The 19235-nt window shown below is 39.0% G+C and overlaps 1 protein-coding gene across 2 annotated transcripts in view; it reads left to right on the forward strand.

Annotated features, from left to right (window-relative positions):
• Positions 1–1844: 1844 nt before the first annotated feature.
• ALCAM (activated leukocyte cell adhesion molecule) overlaps positions 1845–19235 on the forward strand; it is a 213801-nt gene continuing 196410 nt past the window's right edge. For both annotated transcript variants that reach the window (XM_078065658.1, XM_078065660.1), the window contains exon 1: positions 1845–2458. In XM_078065658.1, coding sequence (XP_077921784.1) covers positions 2386–2458 — 73 coding nt within the window. In that variant the 5' untranslated portion in view covers positions 1845–2385. The remainder of the gene's footprint in view (positions 2459–19235) is intronic.

The following is a 19235-nucleotide window of genomic DNA, read 5'->3' on the forward strand; positions in this document are numbered from 1 at the left end:
TTAACTCCCACCCCAAAACAAAGGGGGTCAGGTAGATAGAGTGGGGGATCCAGGTTGAATATATAGTTGGGATGATTTGCTGTAGTGGAAGCTACTTAAAGTTGCTGTTAAAAGAAAAACAATTTCCTAAAGGAATTCTGAGATCCCTTCGGAATGCTAGCAATTCAAACTCAGCTTATGAAACACTGAATTAAAAGGCATCTGTCTCCTAGCATTAGCCTTCCTACTGGTTCACAAGATGCAAATAAAATGTTAATGTTAAATCCAAGCCGGAAAAACTACTTATTTTGAAAGGAAAAATAGAAGCGCTACTCTAGAATACTGTTGCTATAAAGAGAACCGGGAGGACAAGACAGGCAGGCTTTTGACAAAAAATCACAACTGAAGATGGAGCTTAATAGTTTCCAGCATAAAAAGATAAAAGAATTCAGCGATCACAGTGTGTGTGTGTATGTGTGTGTGTGTGTGTGTGTGTGTGTGTGTGCGCGCGCGCGCATGTGTATGCTTGTTTTAATAAGCTTCTCCGGGTAACCATCTAGCTGGTGACTAGAAGCCTTCTGATGAAAGCGCAGTATGTGACGATTACTAGTTGGCATGCTCTGCTGGAGACTAGCCTCACACAGAGGTGACCCTGTGATGCACGAACGGCTATTTAATGCCCTGGCGAAGTGGTTCAGGGACCACAATTTTATTATGCTTCCGGGATGAGAGTTGTGGTCCCGTATCCCTGATTTAGAGCCACTTGGGGCTCCGACAGCTCCACCCCGGAGTTCAGAGAAAAATATTCCTTCATGGTCTCTGTCTGATCTGAAAAAGACACAGTTTCCCGATGTTCCGCCTGGGAGATGTTTCAATCTTTAGAAACTGCCAGAGAAGCCTGCCCATCTGCTGGGATGCCTGGCTTTCTGGAACGGACGAGGAGGAGCCTGGCTTTTAATCTGAGTAACTTGAGAGGATTTGCTGTTTGTAACTTAAAAATCGCCGCTTAATTCAAAATAAAAAAAAGACACACGCTCTGGCAAGTAGACACTGGGAAAATCCGTGTGACGAAGTATGGTCTAGAAATTCCTCATTTAATTTCCCCCGGAAAGAGTAAATATTTTCTATTTGGTACTGGGCAGTCGACTCAAGTGATCTGCCTTCAAAAGAAGGTATGTACGAGAGGTGGGTTGGGAGGGGGGGTAGGAATTAGCCCAGTATTTGGATTGCCCCCGGCCGACCAGCAGCTGTTCCAGTTAACTCTCAGGAGGCGAGGGTCCACCTCCGCCACGCCCTCCAGACTTTTCTTCCTCGTCCGCTCCCTCCCTTAGACCCAAGTCGCGCCTCCTCCCTCCTCCCCCCGGTGAATTCTCCACCCCCACCGTCCTGCCCCACTACTCTTCATTGAAGATGGAGGCTGCAACATCACCGCCGAAAAAATCCCTGAGGAGCGAGCCACTGTAATAGAAATCTGGGGCAAGCGGTTTTTAAACCCTGGCGAGGCTGGGTGGGCACCAAGAAATGGGAGTCCGCACCGAGAGGGCGACGGTAAAGCCACTGAAAAGAGGCAGTCGCGCGGGCCCACCCGGCGAGCGCGGCTCCTGTGTCTGCTCCCTATTGGCGAGAGTGGCCCCGGGGGCGGAGCTACGGGAAAGCCCCTCCTACTCGGGGGCCCAGGGATCAAGCGAGCGCCTCCCCCGCGAAGTGCCAGAGCCGGACTGGGTCTGCGACTCGGTCCTGCAGCGCCTCTAGGCTGCAGGTCGGTGCTCCAACCACCTGCTCGGCGCCGCGTCCTGGGAAGCGGGGAGGAGAGAGGAGGGAGGGGAGAAGAGGGAGGGGGGGAGGTGGGAGGGAGGAGGAGAAAGGCAGCTTACACACGCCTTCCAGTCCCTCCACTCAGAGCAGCCCGAAGACCGCTGCCGCCGCCGCCGCTTTCGCTGCTACCGCTCTGCCACCTGAGGAGACCGCCTGGACTCGCCGCCCCTGTTGCCACCCTAGGCGATTCCGTTCTAGCACCGGGCTTTTTATGCACACTGCCACTACCATTATTATTATTATTCCAAGAGAAGGAGAATAACAGACCAGCCGAAAAGAACCACGTACACCTTTCTGAAATACTCAAGTGTCTCCAGGGAAGAGAGGGTCATCGGTGCCTGGAAGAGCAGCCCAGGGACCAAGGGCAGGTGTTGAAGGAGAGGGAGGAAGAGTTGGGGCACTGCGTGGTGGAAAGTTGCTTGCGGCGGAGACCCGAAGGTCCAGCGCCCAGAGCCCAGGGGGGCCGTGTGTCTGGGAGAAGCCGCTGCCCCTGTGTTCGGACCTGCGAGCTCGCGGGCAGCGCGGGGCCGGGGACGACGCCCCCTCCTGCGGCGCGGACTCTGTCGGTGGCCCCCGAGGAGGAGGAGGAATATGGAATCGAAGGCGGGCCCCTCCTGCCGTCTAGTCTTCTGCCTCTTGATCTCCGCCGCTGTCCTCAGGCCAGGTGAGCAGGGGCCTCAGAGCAGCCCCAGGCCGACGTAGGCCGGGGGTAATTTCCTACGTCCCCGGCCAGGGCCTCACACCTCCCGGGAAGTGCGCCCGGGCGTGTGGGGGAGGTAAGGGGACGGCGGTGCGGGCACAGAGCTGGCCCTGGGTTCAGTCACCTGTGCCGCACGTTTGGGCCCGGCCGGTTGGCTCAAGTTTGGGCAGGGGCTGGGGACATTGGGTAAATCTCCAGGAACTTTGGGTGCTGCCGGGGTTGGGGCTCCAGGGGCCCGTGAGATTCGTCTGGTTCTCTCTCCTTCCCTCTGCGGCTCCCGCCTAGGTGGCGAGCCCTTGCTCTCTGATAATTCCTTCAGTCTCCGGATATCAAAGTCCACGTCACTGCTCTCGGGGCAGTTTTCCGTTCTCTTAGCTCGGTGGCAGTTAACTGGCAGTTAACAGGCACTTCTCCGCATTAAATCACCTGGTAATTTCCCCTCGGTAAGAGGTGAAGAAGGGAGGGGTGGAAGAGAAAGGGAGGACTTTGATCACTCCCTTAAAAACCTATAGCTTAAATCATGGTTTGAACGCCCCCTCCCCCATTGTCTGGTGGGTAGTGATTGTAGGGATGAGTGGTGGTAGGCAAAGAACACAGCCTGAGCTGGAATTGGCATCCAGGGTTCTGAGACCTTAGTGAGCGATTTGTGGATTTTTTAGGACCTGTGATTCAATCTCAGTTTTTAGTTATGTACTGAGCCTCAGAAGAAAAATAGGCAAAATCCCCAATTACTGAAATATCTAGTCGGGAATCCCTTTCCTACCCTAGGGACGGCCCCTGGGGCTGTCATCCTGAGACCCTGCGGTCGGCTGACGCGAGTTGGTCCTTACAGGGTATCTTGTATGTTCGCCGTCAGTTGATAGAGCATTAGGTTCATTTTATCGCTAGACTTGAGGATTTTTTGGAATTTTTTTCTCCCTTTGAAGTTTTATCTCTAGCCCTTCGTAGATAATTTGCAAGTAAAACTCCTACTTCCTGTTTTTTTTTTTTTTTGGCTTCTGTTTGTTCTCGTCCCCTTTTCTTTAGTTTTTGTTAAAGAAAGACTTACTTCCCTTTAGCATCTTTAATTTCTGCACATCCTTTCAGTTGTTGGCAAACTGAGGCAAAAAACAGGTTTGAAAGCCTCTGGATCTCTCCCAGGAAGAGAGGGAAAGTGAGGCTGGGGGCTAGAGTCTGAAGATCACAAGTGTTTGTGAACTGCTGCTACTGTGTCGCTAGTGGTGGTGATGCGGGGGTGGGGGGGTGCCCTCTCCGGATCTCTTTATGATAAAGTTACATTTCTGTGTGAGGTAATGAGCTCACCTGCAGTTCTGAGGCTAGAGAAAGAATCATCTGTGACAAATCTCTGGCTCTGGGGCGGAGCCTGTGAAACGCGAGTAGAACCGGATTTAAAGCAGGTGGGGTGGGGTAAGAACACCCGGTGGTGGGAAGGGGAGACCCCCTTGACTTTGGCACATTGTGTATTTCACTTTTTCAAGATCCCATTGCCCCATCTGGAAGGGAAGGGTACTCACTCTGGAGCCGAGGGGAGACGAGGGTTGATGGGGTGAGGTCGTTGGTAAAATGCAAAGATCCATCCTCCCACAGTTGGTTTTCAGTTTAACCCTCTCGTCATTTTGAGGGTGCAGTCTCACCTACACCCACACCCCGGGACCACTCGCACACGCCCAGTTCCCTTTTCCGTGCGGTCGCTCTGGGATTTATTTTCCGTTGAGCCACCTCGGGGGACAGATATTCCCTCACATTTAACTGCTAAAAAGGGAAAGGTTCCGCTTTCAGACTTCCTTCTACGGGATTCTTTTGGAGTGGCAAGCTCGCGTTTCCACCAGTACCCAGCTGCGCGCTTTCGGTGAGCGGGGAGTGTTCTCGCCGCGCTGCCGACCTCGGCTGATCTGAGGGTCAGAAACCTCAGACCCTCACATCAGTGGTTTCCTTGAATTTATCGGGTTGGCATATGTGCGGAATTTTTGGTGCCATGTCACTGTGTTTTTTAGAAGAAAGGGTTGTGGCACTAAAAGCGCCTTGTCCAGACTCAGGACCCAAGTCCTGCAAGGGAAGTGCGCCTCCTTCGGAGCTCTCTGCATAGCTGAGCCCGGTGGGGCTGCAGTGCCAATGGCCGGCTTAACCAAAGAGACTAACTGACTTACCCGCCGGCAGCCCTTTATTTCCGGAGCACTTTTAGTAGTAATGTGTCGAGACCTAGAGAACAAAAATTCGAGTTGTGAAACTGTTCCTGAAGGTCTTTTGGTCTGTAGTTGCCAAGTAGTCATTGATATGGTTCAGGCATGACATGTTACCTGTTTTGAAGGGAGGGGGAGAATATGCCTGAACCACAGAAACTGAATTCGGAGATAAAGGCAATGAAGTAAGTGCTCAGCATCCGAGGAAACAGGAATCTCATTATCCTTGTAGAAAGAGCGTCAGCCTGTGGTGACATTTTGCATTGCTTTAAAAATGCTTTCCTTGATTATTTGCAACAAGGAGGTGGGGCCCTGCAGTTAACTGTTTCTTCTCATGGGTCATTTGTGTGCACCCCTCTCAGGAATTTTTCTTAATTTCTCACTGATACAAGGTTAATTCCAAGACATAAGCACACTTAAAGTTTCTCCCTCCCCACCCCCCACAGTGGGATATTATGTTCTCAACACATTCAGTTTTACCTCAATAGGCCATGGGGAAAGCATCAACTCGAATAATGTCCTTGCAGACTGTCTGATGTGGGACTACCAAAATTTATTAATTTAAAAGCTGCAAACTGCAAACTGCTTAGTTACCAGTAAATATTGCTTTTTCCTTGATGGTCTATTTAATCCAATAGCAATTTACAACTTAATGGGGTACTATTTTCAGTAAACTGCTTTTCTAGGCTTGGCTCAACATCATTCACCTTTGGGCACTTGAGCAAGTTATTTCACATACTCGGGCTTTGGCTCTCTCATGTGTAAGTAAAACAGTGGACTAAGGATCTATTCTCTGAGATCTCTTTAGATCAAAACTGTTTCTAATGACTTAAGGTAACTGATTTGGGCAAGGCAGAGTCATTATCCAATTGTATTTTTCTAATGCTTTCAGACAGACTGAATGGATACAGTTCATATAAATTGTGTTGCTAGAAAATGTCAGTGGAACCCAATTGCGAATTTTCCATCTTTTTTCCTACTTGTATAAATCCATTATAATATCTTGTGCTTAGTCCTCCAGGCCTGAACAGGGCTATTAAAAAAAAAAAAAAAAGTGTGATAGAGAGGAATTAGTATCTCACTGTCCTGGGAAAAGAAACCCCAACAGTGGGAAAGATTTTTAGGTCTCAAAAAACCCCATTAGGGTAACCCATCTCTCCTGGAAGATTGCCTCTATTTAAACTGCATATATGTTTCCTAGAATGAAATGTAAGTGATCGTTGATGCTAATATGCTCATGTGACAAAGCCTGTGTGTACATCCTAAAGATGCCCCTAAACAAAATAGTTGGTTTTAAGTGCAATATAGAAGGAAATAGAAAATTGTAAAGTTTTCCTGTGGTTTTAAAATCTATACAAATCCAAAATATTTTTGTGACAAAATTCCAAACTTTTCTGGACTTTTATCTAACTTATCTTTTTAAATAGAATTTTGGAAGAGAATGCTTGTTTGCTGTTAACTTATTAAAAAGAGGAAAATGAATAAAAACCTACTTTAATAGTCTTGAGTGTTACCAGAAATTATTATTTTTTTTTATTGGAGTCAGCACTCATGTGTTCAGTTTTCAGTTATGCCGTATAAGAATGTTCTGACTTTGGGAAAGCTATTTTTCTGTTCCTTCTTATTTCCCATTTGTAAAATTTTCTTCCTTTGTAATGCATGGTTTTGATTTTGATGAAATTAGTAATTCCCTTGCTCAGCATTTTGAATTTTTCAACTAAAACATGCTATATTAATTAAGACTTTTATTATATTATTAATAGAAAAGCACTATTACATTTAATTATCATTGTGACCATTTTTTTTAAGTCAGGCAAAAATGTCTGTTTTCTTTTTTCTCCTTTTTCTTTTTTTCCCTCAAGTTTTCATGTCACTAAACATAGGCCTTTGTAAAATTGAACACTAAGTTGTCTGCATAACTTGGTGTTAGATGGCAGTATTTTGTCATACAGTATCTTAAATGCTTTATAATCTCCTTGTCTCATAGTCTTAAACACATTTCTTTCTGTTCTGGCCATTTATTTAGAATAAAACATCACCAAAGAGCTCTAGCTCTCTAAAGCTGTTAACTCAAGCAGACACATGCATGTATATCCCAAATATGTAGGAAAGCAACATAGGTGCAGCTATGATAAAATAGCATGTATAGGGCACCTGGGTGGCTCAGTCGGTTAAGTGTCAGCCTTCAGCCCAGGTCATGATCTCAGGGTCCTGGGATCCAGCCCCGCATTGGGCTCTCCTCTCCGTGGCAAGTCTGCTTCTCCCTCCCCCTCTCCTTCTGTGATCTCTCTCACTCTCGCTCTCTCTCAAATAAATAAATAAAATCTTTAAAAAAAAATTATTTATTTATTTATTTGACACAGAGAGAGACAGCGAGAGAGGGAATACAAGCAGGGGGAGTGGGAGAGGGAGAAGCAGGCTTCCCGCTGAGCAGGGAGCCCAATGCAGGGCTCAATCCCAGGACCCTGGGATCATGACCTGAGCCGAAGGGAGACACTTAAAGACTGAGCCACCCAGGCTCCCCTAACGTATGTCTTTTATATTTAAGAAGAGGATATTATAGACTATTGGATGAGGTTAAATCCTATAGTTATTACAAGTATCCTTATGGTGTACAAACTATTATTATATATTCAGAGTCATTGATATTTCCATCCAGTTGATTCTTTGTTTAAGTAACAGAATTTATATGCTTCCCTCCCCACCTTATTACTAGATGTAATATCATATATATTTCAGCTAGGACTAGTTCTAAATGTGCTGTGGTATTCAGTTTTGTTTTATGGTAACCTATTATCATAGTCCATTATTGTAGTGTATGTTCCAAGAATGAAATTAGCTTTTAGTGTTTACTCTCTTATTTATCCAGTCAGTTCTCAATTATCCATTACATTCAAGGGGAAATTGGTCCAACCCAAAACAATTCTAATCAAAGGATTACTTAATTTGACTTTGAGTTGAAGTATTTCAATGAACATGCCTGTGTCTAAGAATTCATAGTATTGCAACATAATGAAACTAAACTGCAGGAGAATAGATTAATCAGAAATTAGACCTCTGTCCACCTTCTCTGGCTTGTTAGCCAGCCCTGCCCGCCCCCCCCCCCCACCTTTTTCCCCTAAAACTGCCTTCTCTATTACTCCATGAGCCATACATCCCATTATAGCCACGACCGTCCTGGTTTATCCTGATGTCCTGATTCAATTATTAATGGTACCTTATTTCACCCTCAAAAGTGCAGTTGGGATGACAAATTATATAGCCACCGTGATTATTAATGACGTGCCTGTTGATATGTCTGTCTTAGACTACTTAACTATAAGTACTGTCATCCTGACAAAATGCATATTTCTAACCTTTTTTTTAAATCAGGTACAATGAAATACCAATAAGAGGCCACAAGCCCTTTTAATGTCCAGTATAGGAGAGATGTGAGGTTATAGCCTGGAACCTTAGAATATTGTAGTGGGTGTAAAACATTAAGGATCCCATATTTGGAATGGAAACCAAATTGACCTGAGATACCAAGAGAATAATGGTGTTTGAAATTCACCTGGAAGCTATACTTCTTATCTAGGGAAGGCTGATTTCAGTCTGATCCTGAAATTCCTTCTCAGCCATTTTGCACAATTCCCATTCTGTTCTTGTTTGAGGTTTCTCAGTAGCTCCACTATTAATTGGATTTGAAAATAATTATCAGGGATACATATACAATTGAAGGAAGCTCTTAAGTCTTTTTGTACATGTGAGCTACAGTTGTGTCAGTTACAACTGGTGACCTGACTTGGGACCAACAATATGGCTAGGACAATTCGTGCCGAGACTGACTATTCCTAATCAGGCACCCATGTGTTATTTGGTCCATCTATGTAAATGTTTCAGGTACTCAGAAAACCCCAAAAGGGAATTGAGGTAGGAAAGGTTGAGAGAATATTATCTAAGCACACAAAGTAAAGGATGCCGTGGTTTGGTCCTCATTAATAAGGCCGAATGAAGAGAGAGGGCATTGGTCACTGTGGCTAAAACTCTTGTCAGCACATTTCCGAGTATTTTCCCTAATGGTTGGAGGGTTTATGGGTATGGAATTTACCTAGTTCCAAATCAAGAAGAGAACATAAAAACATGTGTAGCTACTGTTATTAAATTTTTGAACCATAGTATATCAATTAACTAGGCTGTGTGATAGAGCACTCCAAAACATAGTGGTTTAAACAGCAACCACTTTATGCAGTTCATTATTTTGCATTCTGGCAACTTAGTCTGGAGAGTTGGGTGTTTTTCTGATTTTAGTTAGGTATCTTCATTTTACTATAATTTGCTGCGTGGCAGGCTAGGCAGTTTTGCTTCTGGGAGTTGGCTCATCGTCATTCAGGGAAAATTGACTCTTCTCCATGGTCTGTCATTCTCTAATAGGCTTCCCTAGGCTTAGTCTCTTGGTGGAAGCAAGGTTCTAAGAGAAAGCAGAAATATGGAAAGCTTCTTCTGGCAAACCATCACTTATGCCACAATCAGCTGGGGAAGACAAGTCCCAAGCCCAGCTCAGATTCAAGGGTGGGGAAATCATCTCCTCCTACTGAATGGAAGGAGCTAAAAAACATGGCAAATAGTGTGGATAAACCGCAGGAGAGAGAATTAGTACCATTTTTGCAGTCAGTCAACCAGTGGGGGATGTGACAGCAGCAACTGTCCTTACTTAGCCCCATCTTCATTGTTTACACCTTCCTCTTCTAGATCCTATGAGAGAATATGAGAGATTATAGAGGCTCAAGCAGTGTCAGTAAAACCACTATCCTATGGCTGAACCCTTATCGTCCCTGAAATAAAATTATGGAAAGTTTGTGTGTGTGTGTATGAGAGAGAGAGAGAGAAAGAAGGAAAGAGAAGAGAGAGAAAGGGAGGGAGGGAGAGGGAGAGAGTGCACACAATTTTGCAGGGTTAAAGGCATGCAAATCATGATCAGAAGTAAAATGTGATAGAAGAGGTATTGTTGGAAAAAATGAGAAAATGCCTTGGACGTTCAACTGGTTCAGTTCTCTTATTTGACAGCTGAGATAGATGAAGCCAGAGGTTAAAAGATTACCTAAAATTCCATAGCAAATTAGCCAGTTTTTTGAGACAACAATGTTCTTAGTTTCATTTATGCCTAAACTCATAGATTCAAGGTTTGGAGGTATAAAGGACCTTAAAATTACTTAGGTACTTGCCTAAGTGTCACATTGTTGGCCAGTCCAAGATTAAAACTCATGTAAATTAACTTGAAACTAAAATATCACTGTATGGTAACTAAATGGAATTAAAATAAAAACTTAAAATACTCATGGAAATTAACCATTCAGCATATATAACAGCATTCAGTAATTGTTTATTGAGTGCTCAGTATGTGCAAAGCATTGTGCTTGGTGCTGGGGATACTGCAATAAAACTAACTACTAGACAGTTAAGGTCTTGTCACACCAAGAAATTATGTTCTCTCTGGGAAATAGACATCAGTCAACTAATGATATAATTTGCTAGAAGTTTTGCTAGGTACTACAAGGACAAATAAAGAGCATTTTACATCAGAATGGCCAGACTTGGCCTGGACTTTAGGAAAAATTTGGCAACGTTCTTTCAGGAAGTAACATCTGAAGTATGTGCTGAGGAATAATCAAGCAGAAGATATGGGCTGAGGGAATGGCATGAGTTAAGATGTCAACATGGGAAGGAACATGGCTTCTAACTCCTGGAGGTCACCAGGAATTCTTTGAAGTCCTTCGAATACTTTTCCTATGATTTCCCTAATTTACTCACCAGTTGAGGGGTTCAGAGAGGGTCTGTTTGATCTTATTCAAATACTCATATACAAGTAAATATTTGCATATATACTTCCCCCCTTTAAAAAAATCAAGTGGAAACATACTATACATGCCATTTTGTACCTTTCCTTTTCTACTTAACATCACATTTTGGAGAGTTAGCGATTACCCCATATCAGCACATATAGCTCTACCTCATTTTTGAAGGTGTTTTGGATTTTATTGTACACACCATTTAACCATTTCCCCAGTTCTTAGAAATGCAGACTGTTTCCAGTCTTGTTTGTTACAAACATGACTGTAGTGAACATCCTAATATATGTTCTTGTTCATATGTGCCATTACGTTGGTAGGAAATGTTCTGAATGTGAAATTGATGAGTCAAAAAATATGTGCGTTTTTCATTTAGGAAGAAATTCTAAAATTACAGTTCAAAGAGTATATATTTTATTGTATATTTGGAAGCTGCTAAGAGAGAAGATCTTAAAAGTTCTTATCACAAGAAAAAATTGTAACTGTGTGGTGATGAGATGTTAACTAAACTTGTGATAATCATTTTGCAATATAGACATATATCACTGTGTTATATACCTAAAACTAATACAATGCTGTATGTTATTTTTCAATTAAAAAAGAGTATATATCTTTAGAATCCCAACAAGAGCATATGGGGATGCCCCTCCCTCATATTAATAGTACAGACTTATGGAGAAAGTATAACTTAAAAAAAAAAACAGGATAATAAGTTGATTCTTCTTTATTTAAAACAATGGGAAAAATGAGAATTATAAGAGTAATAGGCACACACATGCTCACATGTAAGGCAAAAGCTTTAGATAGTTTGGTGCTTAAATTTATGATGCATGTATTGGGGCTGAAAATGGGTGAAATAAGTGCATTTATAATGAATTATTATCATCGCTCTTTCCACATAAGATGGCTAACTTTTAGAACATGAACTGTGTAAATGGAAGTTCATATTTCCTTTCATTTTGGAAGATTCATACTCAATGGGATCAGATTAACTAAAACAGTGGATTAAGAGACAACAACATGTGAGCCTTAAAGAATAGTTGATATTGTTTTATATTACAAAAATGGTTTCCAAATATTTGTGTTAATTCATTGTAGGTAAATATACATTGTGTAGGCGGATTGACTAATGCCATTTTGTAAACCCTGCATAATAGGTCTTACTAAACAGATTCAGTTATTTTTAAGTAAGTCATATTTTAATTCTTCCAACAAGTGTGTTTTAACAGGCTCCTCAAAATTTTATCCACTTACTAGTGGATAAAAAGTATCATCTTCTGTAAATTTAGTGCCATTAAATATGTTTTACCCTGTAATTTTTAGACCTATTATGGGAAAGAGTAAAACATATTTTTATTGCAACTTCTATATAAAAAATATAACAATATGTCTATGAAGAGTTTTCAACAAGTATGTGCTGAGAATATATTTTTTAAACAAGGCAACAAATATTCATGATGGAATTAATATTAGTATGCACAAACTAATTTCAAAAATAAAGCAGTTTCTACCTAGCATTTAGTTTTAAATATTTCAACTTGTGGCATGTATACTTTATTCTGCAAGCATTTTCTCTACCTGGTGATAGCTATGACACTTCCCAAGAAAAATGCTTATGTTGGTTATAAGACATAGGTTTTATATTTTTGCAGAGATGGGCTTGGCTCTAAATATGAGTAATGCTTTTGCTATCAGATCTAAGAGTAAAATGTAATACATATTTGGATTTACCCTGTTGGATTAATCCTTTACTCAACCCAACCCCAGTGGATGGTAATCTGGTTCTCAAATAGAAAATTTCTTTTGGAAATGACTGTTTAGTATGAGATAAATGGCTTTTCTTATCACACTAGAATGACAAATAAGTATCTGTTTATTAAAACAAAACCTGCATCTGCTCAGTTGTTTTTCTCTTTGCTGATAAGAAATATGTCTCCTTTCTAAAATAAATGATAAAACAATAAAAAAAGAGTAGAGTTTCAGGGTATGGCTTAGAGGTTATCATTTTTTAGAATTGATCCAAAATATTTGGTTAGAAAGGATTTGAACTGCCTGAATAGTGATTTTATTGTAGATAGTACGGTTATACCTCTATGATATTTAAAAAAAATAATTCTCTGCTTAATTTTTATGGAATGTCAGTGCTCACAGATTTCACAGACTATCAATACATGGCCTAGGCCCTATTGCACCAGAGTCCCAGGGCTTGGGTGGTGGATCTGAGCATTAGTTTGATTTTCTAGCTCTTGTATCTGTTTTCTGATTTGTAATATGAGGATAACGATATTACCAAGTTCCTTTGATACAGATATCCCAATAAGGTAATGGAGTGTATAGCATTTCTCAGAGCCTGACACATAGTGGACTCTCAACCAATAATTGTTATGAATCACATTTTTTAGTAATCATAAAACTATAATAATGTCAGTTTATTCATACCAGAAAAATATGTGAAAATACCTCACTTTACTGACTGGAAGATATATTTCAGTTCCATCTAAGTACATTTTGGGGGATTTCCATAACAAAGTTGGACTTCATATTCTTATTAAAATGTTTCATAGTCCCAATATCTGTCAAGCAATTTCAGTTTTATCAACTCAAGGAAAACAAACAAACAAACAAAAAAGCCCCACAAATTGAAAATTATAATCTTAAATGTGATTCCTGCAAGCCAAAACTATTAAGAAAGAATATACACTCTAAAATTATAAGGACATCTGTAGTTTATAAAATTATCCTTAGAAATTGATATTGTGTATGTGTTTCTATAATTTGAAAGATATTAGACATTAGAAAGAGAAAAAATTTTACTATTACAATAATTTTGATGATAAAATTATGATTTTATATACAAAGCACATTTTCTCAACTATAATTCAATAGAGGGAGCTCCACTACTTTCCTTTTATGAATACTGTAGGGTGCTTCTGTTTATTATGATTTTCTGGTGGTGTCTAATTTAATAGTGAAATTATTAAGAATCTATAATTTGAATGTTAGCGATATTTTAGAAATTGAGTAATATCCTTATTAATGGGATTCAAAAATGCTTCTACAAATAATATATGCTTTAAAATCCTGGTTTTTAGTTCTCTGTATCCTTTGGATAATAAATCCCTAGAAGAAATTAAAGTGGCTATACTCCTGTAAAGCATACTTCACTCTAATGTAGCAAGGCATTGAAGGAGAACAAAGTTTATTTCCAATGATAAAATACTGAATTTTTTGATACTACTTTTGTGTTATCTATTAAATGGAAACAGCTGTATATTTGAATAGGGGAGGAGAAATAGCTGGTATTTTTCTCAATTACTCTGCCTAGATTTTTTTTTTTTAAATTCAATTAGCCAACATATAGCGCATCATTAGTTTCAGATGTAGCATTCGATGATTCATCAGTTGCGTATAACACCCGGTGCTCATCACATCATGTACCCTCCTTAATACCCATCACCCAGTTACCCCATTCCCCCACCCACCTCCCCTTCCGCAACCCTCAGTTTGTTTCCCAGAGAGTCAAGAGTCTCTCATGGTTTGTGTCCCTCTCTGATTTCTTCCCATTCAGTTTTCCCTCCCTTCCCCTATGATCCTCTGCACTATTTCTTATATTGCACGTATGTGTGAAACCATATGATAATTGTCTTTCTTTGATTGACTTATTTCACTTAGTATTATACCCTCCAGTTCCACCCATGTCAATGTAAATAGTAGGTATTTATCCTTTCTGATGGCAATGCCTAGATTTTTAACCAAATGATTATAGATTTCTACATGGAACCAGTCTACACTCACATCTTTCTCTCTTTTTTATTTTCCCAACTATCCACTTGATTCAGATAACTCCAACTATATTTTCAATTCAAGTTGATCCATCACCTGTGTGTGACCATGACAATTTATTTACCTTTTATGAGATTCACTTTTGTCATGGAAGTATTGTATCGTATGATTTCCAAGAGCTTTGAAGCTTAAAAATTCTAAGATTCAAAATCATACATTGATTTAGAGAAATTTGTATAGGTTTGAATTGATGGAAAGCAATATTGGAGGTCCAATTAAAAAAAAAAAACATTTAAAATGATGATCCCCATTTATTTTTTTATTCAAAATGGAAATTATTTTGTTGAGTTTTGCAGAAAATTGTATAATCCCACACATTAGACCTCCTAATTTATTACTAAAATGCTATGAGTTAAAGAAATGGCCCAGTTCTCTGGCATATTTAAGAATTGCCAACACAGTGACAGCTTTTAAACATTTCATCTTGAAATAAGATGTGCTGTTAAGAGAGCAGCCTGGGGATTGAGGCCTGTAGCTTACTTATTATAGTTTTAAGGATTCTTTTAAAGTAATTGTTTTATTGTGCTTACTTTCCATTATAGATCAGAGTTTGAGAATGTGGTTCCTGAGCCAGATTGTGTGGTTTTGAAACCCATGTCTCTCTTCTCCACCTAAGAATCAGGGTGACATTGGGCAAATGGCTTAACCCTTCTCCTGTCCTAACCTGTGCAGTAGGGATAAGCTCATTCAACAGTGTGATTGTCAAACAATAAGCTTTCTATAAATTGTTAGTATTATTCAATTATTTAATCTCAGTTAATCTTTCCACCTTCCAAAATATGATTATAAATCCAATTTACTCCCATGAGTACATAAAAAAGAGCGGCCTCAGGATGTTCAAAATTATAAAATTGACAGCTATCTCCTCTTCACTACACGTTTTTTCCCCCCATTCAAGAAATGGCGTATGAATGACAGGGACGTCATATTATTTTTTGGGTATAGCCTTGAACCTCCTCACTTTATAACACAAATAAGTCATCCACAAATTTCCAAACTTTGTCCACTAATTAGAAGTATCATATTCATTATGACATAATTCTCATCTGATAATGAAACATCATTGCATTGCAACTCTGAGGTTGAAACCTAAACTTAAAGGTAAATTTTTTTTTTTTTTTTTAAGATTTTATTTATTTATTTGACAGGGAGAGACACTGCGAGAGAGGGAACACAAGCAGGGGGAGTGGGAGAGGGAGAAGCAGGCTTCCTGTAGAGCAGGGAGCCTGATGCGGGGCTCGATCCCAGGACCCTGGGATCACGACCTGAGCCGAAGGCAGATGCTTAACGACTGAGCCACCCAGGCGCCCCTAAACTTAAAGGTAAATTTAAAGGTGGAAATGAGACACCTTGCAGGCTGTTGTTCACAACGTCTGAGAACATATTGTTGTTTTAGGTCATTAGTGTAAGTAGGCGAGAGGTAACTTAGGAATATGAAAGCATGTGTGTTTAAAAGACAGGTATATGTAGATTCTGTGGATTCAGAGTAAAATAGAGCATGGTGATGTAATATTTTAAGGAAGTAAAAAATAAGCATAGTCAATGGATTTCTCAAACTTCAGTCTACCCCTTCTCTAATCTCTTCTCCCCTCTGCCTCCAAAATGATATAAGATGAATCGATTCCTGCTCTGCTTAAGATAAGTCTGTGGCTCCCCATTAGAATGAGGATAAAATACAAAATTGGTTAGCATAGCATTAAAGGTTCTAGTTACATTTTTCAACACAGTCTTTCCTGGAATTCCATGCCCCAGCCATACTTCTAAATGTACCATAGCCTTTTTGTTCCCTGTCACTGTCTTATTCTAGAACACTCTCTGTCACACCCTCTCCCATCGCCCTTTTTTTTGCCTGAATAACTAGTATCCCCATCCTTCAGAACAGAATTTAGATTCCATCTCCTCCAAAAATTCTTCCCTGATCTTTGTAAAGTGTCCATCCTCTGTAGTTTCAGAGCTCACTTCACTTATTGCCTGTTTATTCTTGCCATTCTTCCCTTGGTTTGAGATCCTGCAGGCAGGGGCTGTCTTTTTAATCTTTTTTTAACTTCGTGTCTGCTGATATATAACATATCCTCAGAACATACATGATGATTGAATAAGTGGATTAATAAAAATTAGAAATCTTGATTAATGAAACTTATTTAAAATTGCAAATATATTCACATATGAATAAGAAATATTTATAGTGAGATAAACTTTCAGTTGCTTTTAGAAACTTAATTCGAGAATGATAAGTCTCCTGAATTATGGTTCTTAACAAAACCCACAAAAACATTTGCCATAGTCTACTCAAGCTATACAGATGAAGTATAAAAAGAAATGGAATTGAGTTAGTATCTATTCAAAGATATTCCATGCTTATGGTTTGGAAGAACCAATATTGTTAAAATGTCCATACCACCCAAAGCAATCCTCAGATGTAATGCAATCTCTATCAAAATACAAACCACATTTTTCACAGAACTAGAACAAGTAATACTAAAATTTGTGTGGAACCACAGAAGATCCTGAATACCAAAAACAATCTTGACAAAGAACAAAGTTTGAAGTATCATAATCCCAGACTTCAAGATCACTACAGAGCTGTAGTAATCAAAGCATTATGGTACTGCAGCATTATTTACGACAGCAAAAATATGGAAGCAACCCAAATGTCCATCCACAGATGAATGGATAAAGAAGATGTGGGGTGTATATATCTATATCTATATCTATCTATATGAATATTACTCAGATGTATAAAGAATGAGATCTTGCCATTTGCAGCAACATGGATGAACCTAGAGGGTAGAATGCTAGGTGAAATAAGTCAGACAGAGGAAGACAAATACCATGAGATTTCAACTCATATGTGGAATTTAAAGAAATAAAACAAATGAACAAAGGGAAAAAGAGAAAACCAAAAATCAGACTCTTAAAATACAAACTGGTGGTTGCCAGAGGGGAGGTGGAGGGAAGGGATGGGTAAAATAGATAAAGGGGCTTAGGAATACACTTATAGTGATGAGCACTGAGTAATGTATAGAATAAAAGAAGCTGGAGGAGGAGGAGAGGGAGGGAGGGAAAGAAGAAAGGTGGGAGGAAGGAAGGAAGAAAAAGAAAAAGAAAAAAAAAGAAAGAAATGGAAAAATGGAATTGAGTTAGCCTAGTTTTTCTTCCAGGTGCCAATCCAGGCTAACATAAAATAAAAACTTTGATAACTTTGTTCCTCTAGAGCTTCTATAAACATTGAACATTAAATGTAAGATCATCCAGAGAAATATAGAAATTAATTTAAACTAACTTATTTTTAAAACTGTAGGTTTTTCTAGGATAACTCTAAGGATACCTTCTCAATAGGCAGTACATGAGAGGTAATATTTTTATTTCTCTTATTTTTAATTCTTAAACCGGTGGAGCAGGACATTTTCCAGAATATGGCAAAAAAAGTATAGAAAAGATTTCATGAGAAAGTTAACCAGTCATGCAGGCAAAATTTAATATATCTATACCACAGAAAATACATGTGTATTGTGGGTCATCCCTTGAATGATGTTAACAGTAAAATATTAGAGATAATTTAGAGAAAGTCTGGTATTACTTTTGCAAAAGAATTTTCTATTGAAGAATTTTTAAAATTCAGACACAAACCCAAGAAAAATTCATGAAAAAAATGGAAATATTTTATTTTTACTGCAAAACAAAACTTGTGTTCCTGCAACTAACATATCATTTTAAAAAATAGGCCATTACTGATTTTTAAAAAAAGTTCAGAAGTGGAGTTAAAACTGTATCTCATTATTTGATGGTATTTGATAGATGAAAATGTAATAATTTTAAGTCTGATGCCTCTTCCCTGGGCAAAATAATTTTAATTTCTATAATCTTTTTATTTAAAGCTTTTTTCAGAGTTCTTGATTTATTTCTTTGCCTTACTTTGTATTCTTCCCAGTTACTCTGAATTTTAACATCTTTATCCTGGTTTTATTCTCTCATTCCTCATAAAAAATCCTTTTAGGAATTTTTTACTTAAGTCTTATAGTCAGGTTGTCTCCTGAGTTCCCACCCAGAAATTTTTATATTTTTCTGATATAAATTTATATATTTATATATCTATATATTTAGCATATATTTAATTTAGTATATATTTAATATATATATTAAATTTATATATCTGTATATTTAAATTTATATATCTATATATTTTCTAATATAATATAAGAGTACATATCCAGATAAACCAATATAAATCTAGCACATTGTGGCAGATGTGCTACAATAAATGGCAGATCCCATTTATTGAAAACCTTTTATACTACGTATATAATAGTACTTCACAAGAGAATTACCGATATATTTGTATAGCCAGTTTTAAGTTTGACAGCTGTACTTTTTTAGTTTTTTAATTATAAAATCAAATCTCACTTTTAGCCTTTTCAATATAGGACTTTGAATGCAGTATAGCATATGCACCAAAAAGTAGTCAGAGTAAAGGTATTATCAAATAAAAGCCAAGGAAATGGAACTTTCTCTTTCTTCAAATATGTAAAACTGGTTAGGCCATATCAATGACCTGTCAAGAGTCTGGATTAATCAAATAGTCTACATGACAATTAAATTTTTTTTTTTTTAACCACTAGAAAAAATGTTGTCCATTCCTATGACAAATATTGCCTGGATTCTTGGATTCTTGGCATCTAATATAGGTTTCACATTAACAGTATATGACCCCAAAAAATGGCCCAACAAACATGTAAGACAATATATAAATAAGTGAGTTCTCAATTTTCAATGGAAACAGGATTCAGGGTTAATGTGGTGAAATAATTTTCATCATCAACAAGCCTTATTTTATTCTGTGTAAATAGGTTTAAAAAGTTAAGTTTTATGGTAAAGGATGTGATCACAGGA

The sequence above is a fragment of the Halichoerus grypus genome, chromosome 1, assembly GCF_964656455.1.
Source record: "Halichoerus grypus chromosome 1, mHalGry1.hap1.1, whole genome shotgun sequence".
NCBI classification, from domain to species: Eukaryota; Metazoa; Chordata; class Mammalia; order Carnivora; family Phocidae; genus Halichoerus; species Halichoerus grypus.